This window comes from Corythoichthys intestinalis, chromosome 8 (assembly GCF_030265065.1).
Source record: "Corythoichthys intestinalis isolate RoL2023-P3 chromosome 8, ASM3026506v1, whole genome shotgun sequence".
In the NCBI taxonomy this organism is placed as follows: Eukaryota; Metazoa; Chordata; class Actinopteri; order Syngnathiformes; family Syngnathidae; genus Corythoichthys; species Corythoichthys intestinalis.
In genome coordinates this window covers 23,953,886-23,970,458 of record NC_080402.1, presented here as the reverse complement: position 1 = coordinate 23,970,458, position 16,573 = coordinate 23,953,886, and the positions used below count along the sequence as shown (strand labels likewise).

The following is a 16,573-nucleotide window of genomic DNA, read 5'->3' as shown; positions in this document are numbered from 1 at the left end:
TAAAGGCAAACACTTTCAAAACAAACCACTAAAACGCCACTTTAATTAAACGAATACTCGAAGCAGCAAAATCGAATATTTTTTGTAATCGAATACTCGAGTTGATTCATCGTTGCAGCACTAAATTGAAGCCACGTTTATCACAAAGATGCAATTCAGATTTGACTCCACATAAGATTCAACACCTCAAAAAATACAAAGGAGCCCACCTACACTTTTTGAACTTTTATTTGGTTTGAATTGAGATAATACAACATTTAACAGCCCATGAAACGGAAATATAAAATGTAGCCTACTGCAACTTGGGAGGGCGGTCGAGATTGGCACGGAAGCTAACAATATAGAACTTATGCAATTTTAAGACAAGTTAGCCTCCTGGTTGAGGAGTGGATTGAGATCCAGTTTCGTCTTCTCCAGAGCTGCAATCTTGGCTTTACGAGAGGGACGCACCACAGGAGGGGAGTCGGGGACATTTTCTCCATCACTGCTTTCAGAAGAAATATATATTGTAGATTGACATGACTATTTGAAGAAATAATGTCAAGTCTCACCTCTCCTCAGAGGACTCTGCTCGCTTGCTTGCCTTTCTTCCTCCTTTGGCTGCACTGGGCTTCCTTTGACCTGCATGAACCCTCAGTTTCATTTTTCAGTTCTAACTGGAAATTGCACTATGTGTAATTTCCGCACGATTTACCTCTTCTGCATCTTTTGGCTGATTTTGCGGGCTCATCTGCAACAGTGTCTGTGAAAACATTTTATAGACTAGCTATGTGTTGGTCTCCTGTATATCTTAAGCAATGTGGCATTTTTTAAAGGGAACCTCAGACTGAAAGACTTGTAGGCTCAAATTAACTACAATTGTTCTCCTTTACCAAAATATGTTATTAGAAACACATTAAATATTCAGGCATGATAGAATGTAAACAGATTCAGAACACTGACTTTGCCTTTCCAACATGATTCAAAACAATTCTTAAAAAATATCTAGCATTATAGTACACCACTGTATATAAAAGTAGTATAATTATTCATTGCCAATCAGATTTTTCATAAAGGGTGTCATTTTAAAGCTATTCCTAGTGTAGAATCTAAATTCTGAAGTGTGTGGGATTAACTCCAGAATTTGTTATTTATATGACGTCCTTTTATTTTTAAATGTTCGCCAGAAGTAGGTTCGCTAAACCGCTAACCGTAAGCTTTACACTCCACAAATAAAGCTTTTTTGTCATTCCATTTGGGTCAGTAATCTTTTTTTTTTGTTTGCAAATGCTGTAAACCAGCAATTTTTCATGTTTGAAGTAGAGCTGCAGCTATCGAATATTTTAGTCATTGAGTAATCGACTGAAAATTCTATCGATTAATCGAGTAATCGGATAAAACAAATATATTTTTAGGTGAAGAGCAATTATAAATATACATGAGAAAACAAGACATTTCATCTAATCTTGAACCATTTTCAGTCAATCAATGTGTTTATTTTCGATGTACAGTATATTGTTGAAAACAGCCAACAATTGCGTCTCAGATGTAACTAGAATTAAAAAAAAAAATTTTTTTTAAAAGACGAATTCACTGCTTTCACTCAAAAAAACCTTTAGATCTTATTCAAACTAAAAATGCCGTTACGCTTGATAACACACATCACTTAAAAGTTACGATTTTTCCCCACGTGTTTCAATTGAATTTCTATTTGTGTCAAGCCATTTTTAAGTTCTAGTTAAGTTTTAAGTTAGTCTAAACTGTAAGTCCTGATAGGATTTTGAGTTTTTGCAGTGTTCAAAATAAATGTATGATACAGAGGTTGCGCTAGACTTTTTCGTTGTCTGTCATTTTGACTGACAGGGTCATAAAAATCCGGTCATAATCTATTTTTACCCGTCACTTAAATTTTTAAAATGGCATTGTGGTGACCCTTTGTTTGGCATAATTCACCTTCCATACTTGTGTGTCCATTTGGCCGAGCGCGTTACCGGTTACAACAGTCACGTGACAGAGACACTTAAGAGCCACGCGCGGTCCCCTCACTATCCACTCGCTCTCGCTATATGATTGGCCGAAGAGTCAAAATGCTCTCCCGTGAAATGCCTGTTTAAAAATGTTCCCGTTGTTACTTTTTGCGTCCGCTTATAAGTGCCCATTTAAAAAGGAAAAGCGATGGATGATACTACACACAGAGCGCATTATTAACAAATGTTAAAGTTGTATAATCATATAGCGAGAATAAGAAACGTCACTGACAAGCGCAGGCCCCTGCGAGTGGATAGTGAGGGGAATAGGATAGTGCGCCTACAGCTAACAAGACTCTTAATATTGCATACCGCTTCAACATATTCAATAGCATTTAGTTTTCATTCATTTTAAATTAATATTCTGTCCGAACAAGCTTAACAGAGAATCCACACCATGCCATCACACATCAAGCAGATGAATATGTAACTTTTTCTCCGCAGCGACAAAAACAGCTGACTGTGGCCCCAGTAGGTAGGTAGCCTACCATATGTAGCATATGGAACAATGAAATTAACAGTTCAACTGCTGTGGCCTGAACGTAGTCTCACACTTTCCTCCTGGTGCGCATGGACTTGAATTGCGTGCCCGCTTGTGCAGTCCCTGTTTTTTCACCTCTTTTATCAACACCATCGTTGTTTTGGGGCTTTTTGAAGAAACTTCGGACACTCAGTTGCCTTGACATTTTTTCAGAGTAAGGCCAACGACGTCATGCATCAAGAGAGACAATAGCTAATTAATATGCTCACTCGCCACCCTGTGGTCTAGGGTGTGAATTGCAACCGGTCAAAATGACGGATGGACTTCAGTTTTTTCCGTCACCGTTTTAAAAAATCGTTCAACGACGGAAAATATTCGGTTAACGCGACCCCTGGTATGATACAGGCTATTTTGGAGCACATTAGGGACCAGTGCTACTTGTTGTTTTATCCAGCAATGACTACCGAGCTAAAATTGATCGTTAGCATTATTGAGTTTTTATTTTACACCCTCATTACTCCACAACACTATGTTATGTTAAAGCCTGTATGTAAGACACATTAGCCACCCATCGAAAGTGGTCATAATTAATAGAAACCTAGCCCTCCGCAGGGCTAACGTTACATGAGCTAGTGACAGTAACGTTAATCTTATTTATTAGCGCTTAGCACTCTTTATTAGAGCTTAGTGCTCTACTGCTTTAAGATGGCAGCTGTTTACTAACGCTGCACAGACGTGGCCGAGTGTCATTTTGCATCTAGTTCAACATACATGTGATCGCTATGAGACTCATCAGACGCTACCGGCTACCAACGTAGCATCGTGCGGGCTAGTATTTAGCAACGTCAGGGTCGTTTGTAGCGGATGTCGGCTGCAGTAAGTTTTTTTTTTTTTTGCTTCTTCCTCTACGCACGTGACATCTGCGCGCTGTCCTGCATTAAAAGTAGTCCGAGCAAAACGTGATGCTTAGAGCTGTCAAAATAAACGATTACTCAAGGTGAATAAAATTACTCGGATCAGTTTTTAAACTCGAGTTACTCGAGTTGCTCGAGTATTTGTTTCAGCTCTCGTTTGAAGTGTCACCTTTTAACCTTTAAGTTTGCGTTTTGGAGAAGACTGCCAATGTTTTATAGCAGTAGTAGGTTGTCTTTTTTTCCCCCATTAGCCTCAATGTAGCAATGCTACAAGTTTACAATGTTTGACATAGATGTGTTTCCTTATTTTGTATGTCTGAACTTTAATTCTATGGCGTGTTGATGACCAATAAACATCTGTGAAAGGAACTTCAGTCTCATATGCCCTCAGCATGCACGCACAAATGTATGCCCGCGGCGATACAACACAACCGTGAAAATGACCGCTTTTATTTTTATTTACCGTGCGATAAATGAACTTATTGCATATCGCGACAGGCTTAGCAACTTCAATAAAACATGTCGTTAGTTACTTAGATGGACTTACGATCTGTCCAAAATTACAACTGAGTGACGGTACTTTGGGTGTTCATTCACGGCCGATAAATGAACTTATTGCATATTGCGACAGGCTTAGCCACTTCAATAAAACATGTCGTTTTTACTTAGATGGACTTACGATCTGTCCAAAATTCCAACTGGGTGACGGCACTTTGGGTGTTCATTCACAGCCGACGTGTAGCCAAACTTGGTATGGAAGAGACAGGGCACAACAGTGTACCCTCATTTGTTTCGTTGAAATAAGTCAATGTTCTGGCCACTCTGGTGCGCTTTTTTGGCTTTGTGCCACTTTCTCTACTTGCATACCAAGCGTCCTACATTTAAAAAACCGCCCATTCCCACCCTTAAAAATTTTCTCCTCGGATCTACACAATTCACGTAGGTCACCCTTTTTGAGTTCAAAACAGCAAATTTCACCGAAAGGTGAAAGATTTTCATGCCTGAATATTGCCATTGATTTAAAAATCTATTATATTTAGTACATGTTTTGACCTACGGAGGGCGCCATGTTTTATGCATGCAATGGACGCTCGGGGTGATGATGTAGTTGGCCTAGACTGGGAGAATAGCTGTGTGTTGGAATTGTTGTGTAAACAGTTAACATTTATGTTTTCCTTAGTATAGTTAGTCACCAGATAGGATAACCTCTGTTTAGTCAGCCTTTCCTTTGTCCTGGGCCATTAGGACCCCATGCAGTCCTGACCCCCCCCATCCTATTGTTTTCCCCTGAATAAATAAGGTTGCTATCACAGCAGCTGGTGGGGGAGCAGCAACCAATCTCCACAAAAGCTACATTGACTTCCTGCGTGTTCTTTTTAACAAAGCTAGGTGTACAAAAACCTCACTTCAAATCTAACACTGTGCTAGCTAGTAAGCAAAGCAAGTATGACGACTGGCATTATTTGTCACATTCTGCTGCTGGTCAGATTGTTTTGTTACAGAGCTCTTGTAGATGTGTCGACGGTGTAGCACATTTTGGCAGAACATCGGTATTGTACTCTCATCTCGTCTCATCCCGTCTTTCCAGTTCATTTTGCTTTTACTGCTCGTTTTCTGAAATATCGACAGTGCTGTCATGCTCATTAATGTTCCTCTTGGGTTCAAATTGAAAGGGCTGAACAGATGATGTCTATGTCGCTAGAGTCATACTCTGGAAGCCCGGCAGCGTAACCATGTGACGTCACCGCCCTACGGCGTCAACAAAAAAGGCGACCGACTAGTTAAACTAATTTCACAAATTGTATCAAAACGAAAACATCAAGAGGGTTTTTAATATCAAATAATTTTAACTCATACTAACGTTTATCTTTTAAGAACTACAGTTGTACCTCTACATACGAAGTTAATTCGTTCCAGGATCTTGTTTTCTAAGTCGAAATGGTCGAATGTCGAGCAGGATTTTCCCATAGGAATACGTTATAATTGCATTTAATTCTTTCCACAGCCAAAAAACCTACACTAAATCCTTAATAAATACTGCTGGTACTATTACAAATGGCAATTACACATAGCAAAACAAAAAATTATAAATGAAAATCGAAACAATATCATAATAATAATTCCTGTAATAATGTAACGAATCGGGCTCTAATGTGGTGTGTTTTATGCTGTACCTGAACGCACCGCGGGGCTGACGTGCCAGAGAGCGGTGAGCTTGAGGATTTCACTTTCAATGTTTTCTTGAGAACACCGTCAATTTCGACAGACAGTAGACTTTTTGTGTTCAATAAGTTGTGAAATAAGTGATAAAAACGTGGCGAAGCTGGCGATTTCTTTGGCGATGTTACCACAATAATAACTGTCAGCTTAACTTATAAAGACTGGTGAACGGTGGTCGGAGGAGGACCGTGGAGACGTATTGTTGAGCCAGCTCACGGATGTGCACCCCACGCTCATATATTTCTATCATTTGCATCTTCATTTTAAAGGTAATCGTCGCCTTTTTGTTTCACCACCTGTACCAACCTTTTTTGAAACCTGTGTTGACAAGAAAATCCGCCGTGCGTTCGTCTGCAGTGCTGTCATGTCGTCGTATTTCGAGCATGTCGTCGGATGTAGAAACAAATGGCGAGTCAAATTATACGTCGGATGTCGAAAAGATTGCGTGTCGAAGCGATCGTATGTCGAGGTACCACTGTACTAGTCTTTCTATCTGTGGTTCCCTTTAAATTCGCTAACAGTGTCTTCGCAACACTTTGGTTATAAAAGCACAATCTTCCTAATTATGGAGTCACAGGAGTGCCAAAATTAAAAATAAATAAATGAATGAATAAATATAGAGAAATAAATATATAAATAAATAAAGGAATAGGTAAATAAATGAACGAATAAATAAATATAAAGAGAAATAAAATAAATAAATAAAACTATAACGGTATACTTTGTCATATGTCTTTGTCATTTACTTTTGGTCATTAACAACCACAAACGGAAAAAACAATGACAATATTTTTCATTGACTTTTACTTTCTGTCATTGAACACCACAAACGGAAAAAACAATGACAATTGTATTTTTTTGCATTTGCCTTTTCTGTTTGGCTTTTACATTGTCATTGTCGATCGCCTTTCCTCTTCGGGAATGAAGTAAAACCGCACATGCAACTCGATAACCGACGTCACTTTCCTTCAGGTAAACTAGGAATAATCAGTTATCGACTAGTATTCCTGGTTGGAAAGCCCCTCCCAACGTCATTTGATTGACAGACCGTTTCTCTGCGCATTTGCCATTTACATTCCCAAAGAGGAAAGGCGATAGACAAATGACAATGTAAAAGCCAAACAGAAGAGGCAAATGCAAAAAATACAATTGTCATTGTTTTTTCTGTTTGTGGTGTTCAATGACAGAAAGTAAAAGTCAATGAAAAATATTGTCATTGTTTTTTCCGTTTGTGGTTATTAATGACCAAAAGTAAATGTCAATGACAAAGTATACCGTTATATTTTTATTTATTTATATATTTATTTCTCTTTATATTTATTTATTCGTTCATTTATTTACCTATTCATTTATTTATTTATATATTCATTTCTCTTTATATTTATTTATTTATTCATTTATTTATTTATTTTTAATGTTGGCACTCCTGTGACTCCATACCTAATAGAACAGTTATCAAAATGTTTGTATTTGCATGTTATACCGTCTGCATTGGCATTCAGCGGCTGCAGCGTAGACTCACTGAGGAGCTCAGTCTGTTCTTTAGAATCCGCCAGTTGAGAAATCATCTTCTCCAGCGCGCGCAGAGTGACGCGGTCCTTCACCACCTGAGAATGGGGGAGGAGGGGGCTTGAATGGTGCCAACGCAGAAGTAAGTGGCTGTGTTCTTGCACACGAGGATGTTGCGCACCTGCACTAGCTGCTGCAGAAGTGACAGCATGTCCTTTTTGACAGTCTCATTCCTGCTCAGCTCCAGGTAGCTCAAGGTTTTGGCATAGAGACGAACCTCGGGGGCAGTGGGGTCCTTCAGCATCTCGCCACACATGCGCACCGCCAGGTAGTCATGGACACTGGCTTCCTGAAGACACACAAAGACACCTGTCAATTCTGTCACTGGCTCAGTGTACATAACACAGTGTACAACAGACAATAGTGTAAAAGGCAAAGAGTACAGTGTGTTTAACTATAGAATGAGTTAGTGTATGCGAGGGCTAACTTCTGTGATGGCGGAAGGCTTCATGAGGGCACTCGGGCGGGTCAGTTCAACAAAGAGCTCCACTACATTGTTAACGTCGACCTCGGCCAGGGGAGATGTCGGGGGGGCATTCATTAGCGTATGCACAGTTGGGAGGAAGCTCTCCTCGATGACTTCTTGGTGGGCCCTGAGACAGAAAAGAAGGCTGACACGTTAAAGGTCTCACAAGTGGTTGGCCAAAATAAGCTTGGATAGGCTCCAGTAAAGCACCCAAGAAAATAAAGTATATTAGAATAATGTAATATTAGCTATTCTAATAATATTTATTGTAATTTAGTAGTAGATTGTTTTTTGACATTACTGGATTCTTTGTAAAAAGACTTAATTGAATTGTACAAAAATCGAAGTTGTATCCCTTAGGATAAAATGTAAAATTTCAACGATCAATTGCAGAGATCTCAAAATTTTAACTCATTGCCTGCTAATGACAATGACAGACGTTGAAATCATTTAAACTAGGAGGACTAGCTCATTTTTCAGTGCCATTGACAGTGCTAGACCTCCAAGCCATTTCAACGGGGAGGGGCTTAATTCAATCGCTTAACGTCCATTGCCGTCCATGGCAACCAGAGTTAAGTTATGTGAGGTCACAAGATATCTAAAATGAATAATAATTTCCAAAACAAAATACACAGGCCACACATATTTGAATTTGTCTTTTTTCTTTTTTTCCAATTTATGACAATGTTTTAAATTATTATTTTAAGTTTTATTTTATTTATTATTTTAGTATTATTTAGCGTTATATTTTGTATTACTAATGGCTTTTCAAATTTGCGTTTTTCATCCTTTTTTTATTATCTCAGTAATTGATTTTTTTCTAAAATAGATCCTTCAATTAGTTCATTCAATTTATTCAAAATTTATATATGTGTGTGTGTATATATATTTTTTTTTCTTCTTTTTTTTTTAATTGCTTATCGCAAAATACACGCAGGCAACACTAATACAATTGGATGTCAAAATATTGCAAAATATTGGCCCGTGGGCCACAATTGGGCCCTTGGCCGCAGGTTTGACACTTGTGCTGCAAAGATTAATTGATTAACTCAAAAGATTTGAAAAACGCTTCGAATCAAATTTTGCTGCTTCGAGGATTCGTTTGAATGACAGTGGCGTTGTAATGGTTTGTTTTGAAAGTGTTTTCATTTAGTTTATTGATTTGGGTGGATACACTGCCCTCTAGTGGCATCAGTGAATGACATTGTTATTCAATGTCATTTAACTTGGCTGAAACCAGCTGCTCCCTGTTAACACCAACATAAGGTAAGTTTTTGTTTGCCAATATGTTTTATGCATTCGTAATTTATTTTTTAAAGTATATCTAGCAGTTTTTTTTTTTGGTAGGAATATGTGTTTGAACGATTTGTTAAGAGCATTCTTAAAAAAAAAAAAAAGGTTTAGCCAAATGTTCTTATGTTGTACTGGCATTTATGTTTTTTATACCGTTTGAGAGTAAGCTCTGGTATTTTCATTTATTTTTAAATGCATGTAATGCTGTTGTGAAATGCAAGTGTAATTTTGCATAGTGTGAATAAACACTCGAAATAATAGAAATAGGTACAGATACATATACAATGTTTTGTATCCGCATTTAATGCCGTTTTGAGAGTGCAATCTTGGTAAGCCTTTTACATCTACTGAAATTCATTTTTCAACACATTAAATCTAATGTAATTACGCGATTATTCGAACTAGCTAGTTGATTAATCGATAACTTAGATAATCAATAACTGCAGCATTTGAGACCTCTGTCCAATATGAATGTAGTAAAAAAAAAAAACATTAAAGAGGAAAAAATAATGATATACAGTAGATGAGTCAACATTTATCATAACTTCAACCTCTATGGAATCTTGTTGGAAGACAGCAATGACAAAAGGTATCGTGTGGTTTCGGTATGAAAACTAAGCACATGTACGAAAACTGACACTACACAATTCAACCCAAAACGTTAATTGAAAACCTGATCGTATGAAAACGAAGGTTTCTGAATATTGAGGTTCGACTGTACAAATGAAAGTGCCGGTCATGTTGAAAATGCCAGTTCTTTCGCACTGACCTTTTGTCACGGGCATATAGCTGGAAAAAGACGCCCAGGCAGTGTCGCAGACGGATGTCGTCCTCAGTGATCGGGTTGTACCACAGCAGAATCAGACGTGATAGAATCTTGGCACTGGACATACGACCCATGTACATTAGTTTGGCCAGACCCTCAGCTGTCTCTGTGCGCAGTTCGGACACCTGCATGCAAAATTCAGGAACATGTGTTATTACCGTATTTCATCCAGTGTTACCCATCTTTGTGATGTCCTATTTTTTCAGTTTTTTTTAAACACCTCATTTCCTTTAACTTTCAAACCTATACCTGAATCAGGAAACCTGTCGATACCAATACAATTACGATACAAGACCTCTTTGTCTTTTCCTTCATTATTATTATTATCATTCACGACTCGCCGTTTGAAAAATTCAAGACAGCCATCAACAAATGTCCCGAATATGTCTTGGAGAACAATTCACGCTTCTAGTTTGGCAGATACTATGCCGTGACACCATTACTCATCTGTATGATGTATTCTGAGTTCAGTATTAGCTGAATAGGAAAGATGACGAAGAAAATTAACAGTGACATAATTTCTTTGGCCAAAACTAATTTATTCAGGATGATCTGATATTCTGTGTACCTGTGTCGTTTTCGTCAGCAATGACGTTAACGAAAATATTTCGTCAATGAACAATTTTTTCATGACGACGAGGCAGTGAAAACGTGTCTTGGGAGACTAAAAACGTAACGAGATGGAGGCCAATTGTCGCCTGACGACACGAAAACGAGATGAAAATTTGACATAGTTTCCCCTCATAAATTCACAATGTGTGATATTTTCTTATTGTATGTGTAGTTAGAACACATTTAGCAGCCCCCCCCCCTTCGGCCCACACACAGGCTTAAGCGTACGTTCATTTTAAGCTCCTTTTGTGAAACATGTCAGGTGTGGCTTGCTAAATTTTGTTTTCTTATCTTGGCTATGCCATGTTTCTTTAGCCTTTAAAGGTCTGTGCTGAGTGATCATCACACGCTAAACTTGTTGTGGCGTTAGCATAGCATCCGCGTTAGCATTAGCATTTAGCGCAGTGACTCAGTGTCTGTTGGAAAACATTTTACATACAGTTCGTGACGTCCAAGTGAGTTTACTTAATTGCAAATGTGCTGTTTTCCTGCTGAGTGTGTATTATCATGAAAATTTTGATGTCCTTGTAGACTCTACAGTTTTGTGCTCGTCTGTCATGTTCATTCGAAATTGTTGGAAACCATTTATTTATTCATGGACTAAAAGTTTTGAAAAAACATTTTGAGAATTGTCAACTAAGTTTCGTTGACTAAAACTAAACGAAGACACATTTTGAAATGACAAAAAAATATATATATATATTGTTGTCCAAAAGACTAAGACAAAAATTAAAAAAAAAAAAAAAAAAAAAACACTGCTGTGTACATTTTTTGAATAGATTTACAGCCTTTTTTTCTTGCTAATGCTGTAAAAATACCGTAACTGCGCACACCTATGTTTGATTTTTATACAATTTTTTTTTTAATTTTAAAATTTGTTTCTAAAAGAAATGTCTAAATTTATAATAAAGAATAGCTTCACAGTCTCTGTTAGCCGTTTTCTTACATCCTGTGGGTCACCTGGTAACTAAGGGGGGTCTAAATTCTTAAGGCCTAGTGACGCCCCTGGACGGTGGTCTCTAAACATGACATAAAAGCGATATTTATTTATTTATTTATTTTTAAGGGGCGGGGGGGTGCACCTTTAAGCGCGTGTACGGGCGCGAACTACTACAATTGTTTGGGGACATTTTTCGAAGAAAAAAACATTAGGGACTTCTACACCCCTATCTCGTTCTCGCTGCCGCCGAGAGCGACTCATTTTGGGCTTAGCTTGCGTGAAGTGTCGGTGTAAAATCCAGGTTCTAGATGAAAAATTTTTTTTTTACCAAAAATGCCCAAAACTGAGTCCTTCCAAGTGGCTTAACTGGCGCAAAGTAAATGTTAAACTCCTTTACAGCCGTTTAACACTAGATTATATGCACCAAACGCCGCTGACCCTGCCTTAAGCCAAAATTGCGATGCACTTGTAAACAGACAAAATGGTTGTTTCTCACGACAGCGGAACCAAAATCAAACATTAGCAATGTTGACGAAATAAAATAAAAGTGAAGCGCTGTAAAGGCGCTACCCAAATAAGCCTGTCGCAATATGCAATAATTCCATTTATCGCGTGATATATAAAAATGAAGGCGGTAATTTTTCCGCTGCGATTTATCGCCTCGCGTGCACGTGCGTGCGGCAGACGTGCTGTTAAAAGTTCGGATTCCTCGTTACCAACTGCGCAAAATGCATCTTCGTTCCAAGTCCGGCAAAAAGTAGCGCCAGAGCCAATCGTTCCCATTATATCCTGTTGTTCAACGTATACCGGCCGCATCAGTGCTCCGGAGTGACTGTGGACAATCTACAGCACGCCGTTGTCGTTGACGTGTGGGCGCTCCCGTCAGGAGTGACATTTCACGCGGGTGGCTGTTTTTCGGCACAACGCCGGATTTTTACAACGAAGTCCGCCAAAACATTGTTACCGACTAGGCTGCTACGAACAACCTCGCTTTGACAATAAACAGCTGAATGAAATTAAGAGCGCTGTGTCATATGCTGGTGTTGTGTAGTAATGAGCAGACGTGACTTTGGCGGCGCTTGTTAACTTTTTTAATGCGCGCACACACTAGATATCATGAAATGGCACACTAGATGTGCTACATCCCATGCCATTGGCTACGTGAGCACAGAGTGATTGTGGGTTACGTGGTCCATATACTACATTGATGAATTCTAAACTGTCATGACTGAATGGAAGTTAGGAAGGCCAAATCATTCCATACCAGTGACTACAGATAATGTTGCAAATATTGTTAATTCAGTACGTGACACAGATGGATTCGGACCACAAATAGGATGTCTTGCTCATGTAGTAAACCTAGCTGCTAAGAAAGCTGTAGCAATCAACAGTGCGCCCTGCCTCACTTTACAAACAGTAAAGATTGTTCTCAGCACTTTTGTACAAACATTTTTCACGTCAGTAAGAAGTAAGCACATACAGTAAATATTATGCACTAAAATGCATGTTTATATGATGGCAATTTAATTTTTGCTCGCTAGCAAAAAAAAAAAAAAAAAAAACCGAAACAAAAAATATATATATATATTTTTTTTTTTTTTTTACAGAGCATTAAATGTATTGAATCAGATCGAAAATCGTGACCCCCGTATCAAAAATCGTACCGAACCGTGATTTAACTGTATCGTTGCATCCCTATGGAACTCCATTGCAGAAGCTATGACGGGGAAAAGTTTTCATTTGCCTAAATGCTTAAGTTATTAAGTGCAATTTTTTTTTTCCTCTTTTTTTTAATACACATTTTATTTATTCTGTGGTGCTGTGCGGTATCAATATTGTTGTTTATTTTACTTAAGAGGCATGGTCTATTGTTTTTAGTTGTGATTTCTTAAAAAGTATTTTTGAATTTATCTATTAATGTATACTGTATTCTCACTGTGTTATTGTAAATTGGTTAAAAAAAATTGGGGGGGGGGGCGCAATAATATCGCATATCGCAATAATTTATGAGAATAATTATCGCACACTAATATTTGTTATCGCGACAGGCCTATACCCAAATTACATTTGAATGACGAGACCTGAGATATGGCTCAGGGATCGGAAATTTTCAGTGTCGATCCGATCAATGAATTAAACTTGTACAGTCCCTGACAAAAATCTAGTCGCTTATCCATTTTGTAGAAACAAGTGATAATAACCTGACTTTTAATTATGCAATTGGTTTCAGAAAGGGCTCATTTGAAAGCTAAGACCCTCCCAAATGATGTTGAATATACAAAAATATATTTGTTGCACTGAAAAAAAGATTTATCATTTAATGAAGACATAAAGGTCAAATTTTGGCAAGGCAAAAGTTTTGTCACCTACAGAAAGTAGTGTGAAAAATGAATAAAAAATGTACTACAAATACAAAAATATGTTGCATAACATACGTGAAATAAGTTGTGGTGCTGTGAGATCCTAATTTAATATTTTGTATGACTTCCATGGGCTTGAAGGACTGCATCCATGCGGTTCGGCAAGGATTCATACAATTCATTGATGAATTTAACATCAGGAACATCAAATAAAAGCAGTCTTGCATGCCTCCCAGAGTTCATCAACATTCTTGGGTTTCGTCTTCCATGCTTCCTTTTTCATCCTACCCCAGACATGCTCAATGATGTTCATCTGTTGACTGAGCTGGCCAGTCCTGGAGGATATTGATCTTCTTTGCCTTGAGGAACTTTGAGGTAGAGATTGAAGAATGCGATGGAGCACCATCCTGCTGCAGAGTTTGTCCCTTTTTATGGTTGGGGATGTAAGAGGCAGCTAAGATTTGTTGATATTTCAGACTATTTATGTTGCCTTCCACCCTGCAGTGCTCTCGCACACCCCCATACTGGATGTAACCCCAGACCATGATTTTGCCACCACCAAACTTCACTGTTTTCTGAGTGAATCTCGGATCCATGCGGGCTCCAGTAGGTCTCCTGCAATATTTGTGGCGACTGTGGTCTAATTCAATGAAATAGCCACCTTTTGCCACTTTTCCAGCGTCCATCCTTTTGACAGGCTGTGGGCCTTGGCAAATGCCACACGGTTTTATAATTGTCTGCACCCTGAGATGTTATGTAACATCTTTTTGTATTTGAAGTACATTTTTTGTTCAATTTTCACACTACTTTCTGAAGGCGACAAAACTTTTGTGTTGCCAAAATTTGACCTTTATGTCTTCATTAAATGATAAATCTTTTTTCAGTGAAACAGATATATTTTTGTACATTCAACATCATTTGGGAGGGTCTTCGCTTTCATATGAGCCATTTCTGAAACCAATTGAATAATTAAAAGTCGGGTTATTAGCAATTCTTTCTACAAAATGGATAAGCGACAAGACTTTTGTCAGGGACTGTATGTGGACCCGATATTGGATCGGATTTGCCCCATCTCGAATTAAAATTTGATTGCTCCAGCCTTCACCGTGTACATACGCACTCTATGAGCTCCTGAAGCACTCTTACTGAGTATATGGAAAAGATACTGTATAAAACGAATAATAAGCATGTTTTTCGTTGTGGAGACATTAATCTTGGGATAAAATATGTACTAAATGTTGATTTTCCTCATACATTCATGTCTGATGAAACTGTTACAGTGATCTTTGTGTGCGCCAATTGTTGCACCATGTACAGTTGTACACCTTAACAATGTATCATTTTAAGAGACTTAAAAGAAAAGCATTTTGAGTCGCTACTCACACCAGCTGTGATAACACATAATCACTTTTGCGACACACATAGCCACAACAAAATGTTCCCACAGCAAACAGATGCAAAAATGTCAGGGACATGACAAAGCCATAACCTTGTACGCCCTAAAATTAATCGAGCTGCTTGACTTGACGCTGAATTATTAAACCCTGATTGTTGATTGTGTTATTTTATAGTTTTGTGGCCATCTGATGTATGTACCATGTCTGAATGTGCGTCTTTAGTTGTATGGGGGACGGGAAACTGATAAGCATATGCTTCCTCCCGTCCACCTTTGTCTTCTTCTTCGGTTCCATCGGGCAAATCATATCACATTTTGTAATTGTCAATGATTGTCAATGATACCGATGATGAGGACAATAAAATTATTCATTCATTAATTCATTCAAAAAGTTATTTCATATATGAAAGCTGACCTCACTGTCCAAGAGCTCTGAAAGCATCACCAAAATGCTCTGCGCTGTGTCCTCCCCCCTCATTTCAGCCTGCGCCATCTGTGTCTCCGCTTCCTCCTCTTCCTCCTGGTCTGGTGATCCCGGCAGCTGAGGCTTCTGGTCACTGCCAGTTTCAGAGACCAGCTGGAAGCCAAACAGCAGCAGCAGGTCGATGACTGCTCGGAGAGCACTGATGCGAATCTTGACCTCGTCGAGTTGAGCGATCTAAAAAGAGAAACTGCAGCTGTATTACAGATTGCTCAGACTGTATTTTTTTCTTTGAGCCTCTTTTACAAAGAAACCCTACAAAATTGCTGCATTTTACAGTCGAAGTAAAAGAAGAGCTGCTATCTAAAGATCTATCATGTAAAAAGAAACTGAAATGTGAATTTTTACTTTGTTGTCTGCAAATAAAGTGGTACCCTGACTTACGAAAGCTCTAAAATTTCAGTCATCTGCTACATTATTCTCAATTACAGAAACAAGTTACGATAATTAACACAGTATGAGTAACAAGGTACCAATTTAGTTGAACTTCAAAAAACACTTTTTATATCTGACCTTTTAGGGGGAAATTATTTTAATTTATCTTTCTGTGATGTGATGATGGTGGGGATTCATATGATAACAGCCCTGTCCAAGACTGGGTAGGTAGGCTATTAGATTCACCAAGTTCAAGCAATGAACAAAGTTAAACGGTGGGACTTTTAACAAGCTAGCGCTACCACATCAAAGGCAAAAGTTAACAAAAAAGATGCGCCAACTTATTGTTATCAGGTAACTGGATAATGCATAATAATGCATATTCATTAAAGTTTTCTTCTGCATTTAAAGTCAAAGAGGTTTGATAGCAGGGAATGACTTCACACCTAGAAAGCAGTCCAGTGAAACAGTGTCTTATTAGAGGACGTCAGTCCTGGTTCCAGTATCAAAGTGGAGTTGTTATTTAACAAGTCTCAAATTACACCACATTTACATCACAAGGGGAAATGCTGCAAGGTACAAAACCATTGCTTTTCTACTTGCCGCAGCTCTGCCCACCGTAATGTACTTTCCT

The 16,573-nt window shown here is 38.4% G+C and overlaps 1 protein-coding gene across 4 annotated transcripts in view; it reads right to left on the bottom strand.

Annotated features, from left to right (window-relative positions):
• Positions 1–210: 210 nt before the first annotated feature.
• Positions 211–16,573, bottom strand: part of ncapg (non-SMC condensin I complex, subunit G) — a 39,078-nt gene continuing 22,715 nt past the window's right edge. The window contains exons 15-22 of one of the 4 annotated variants that reach the window (XM_057843617.1): positions 15,499–15,741; positions 9,719–9,900; positions 7,618–7,783; positions 7,312–7,479; positions 7,105–7,228; positions 695–742; positions 552–621; positions 211–487 (exon numbers count right to left, since the gene is read on the bottom strand). In XM_057843617.1, the coding sequence (XP_057699600.1) occupies positions 358–487; positions 552–621; positions 695–742; positions 7,105–7,228; positions 7,312–7,479; positions 7,618–7,783; positions 9,719–9,900; positions 15,499–15,741 (1,131 nt within the window). In that variant the 3' untranslated portion in view covers positions 211–357. The remainder of the gene's footprint in view (positions 488–551; positions 622–694; positions 743–7,104; positions 7,229–7,311; positions 7,480–7,617; positions 7,784–9,718; positions 9,901–15,498; positions 15,742–16,573) is intronic. The other 3 variants (XM_057843618.1, XM_057843619.1, XM_057843620.1) reach the window with 3 other exon arrangements.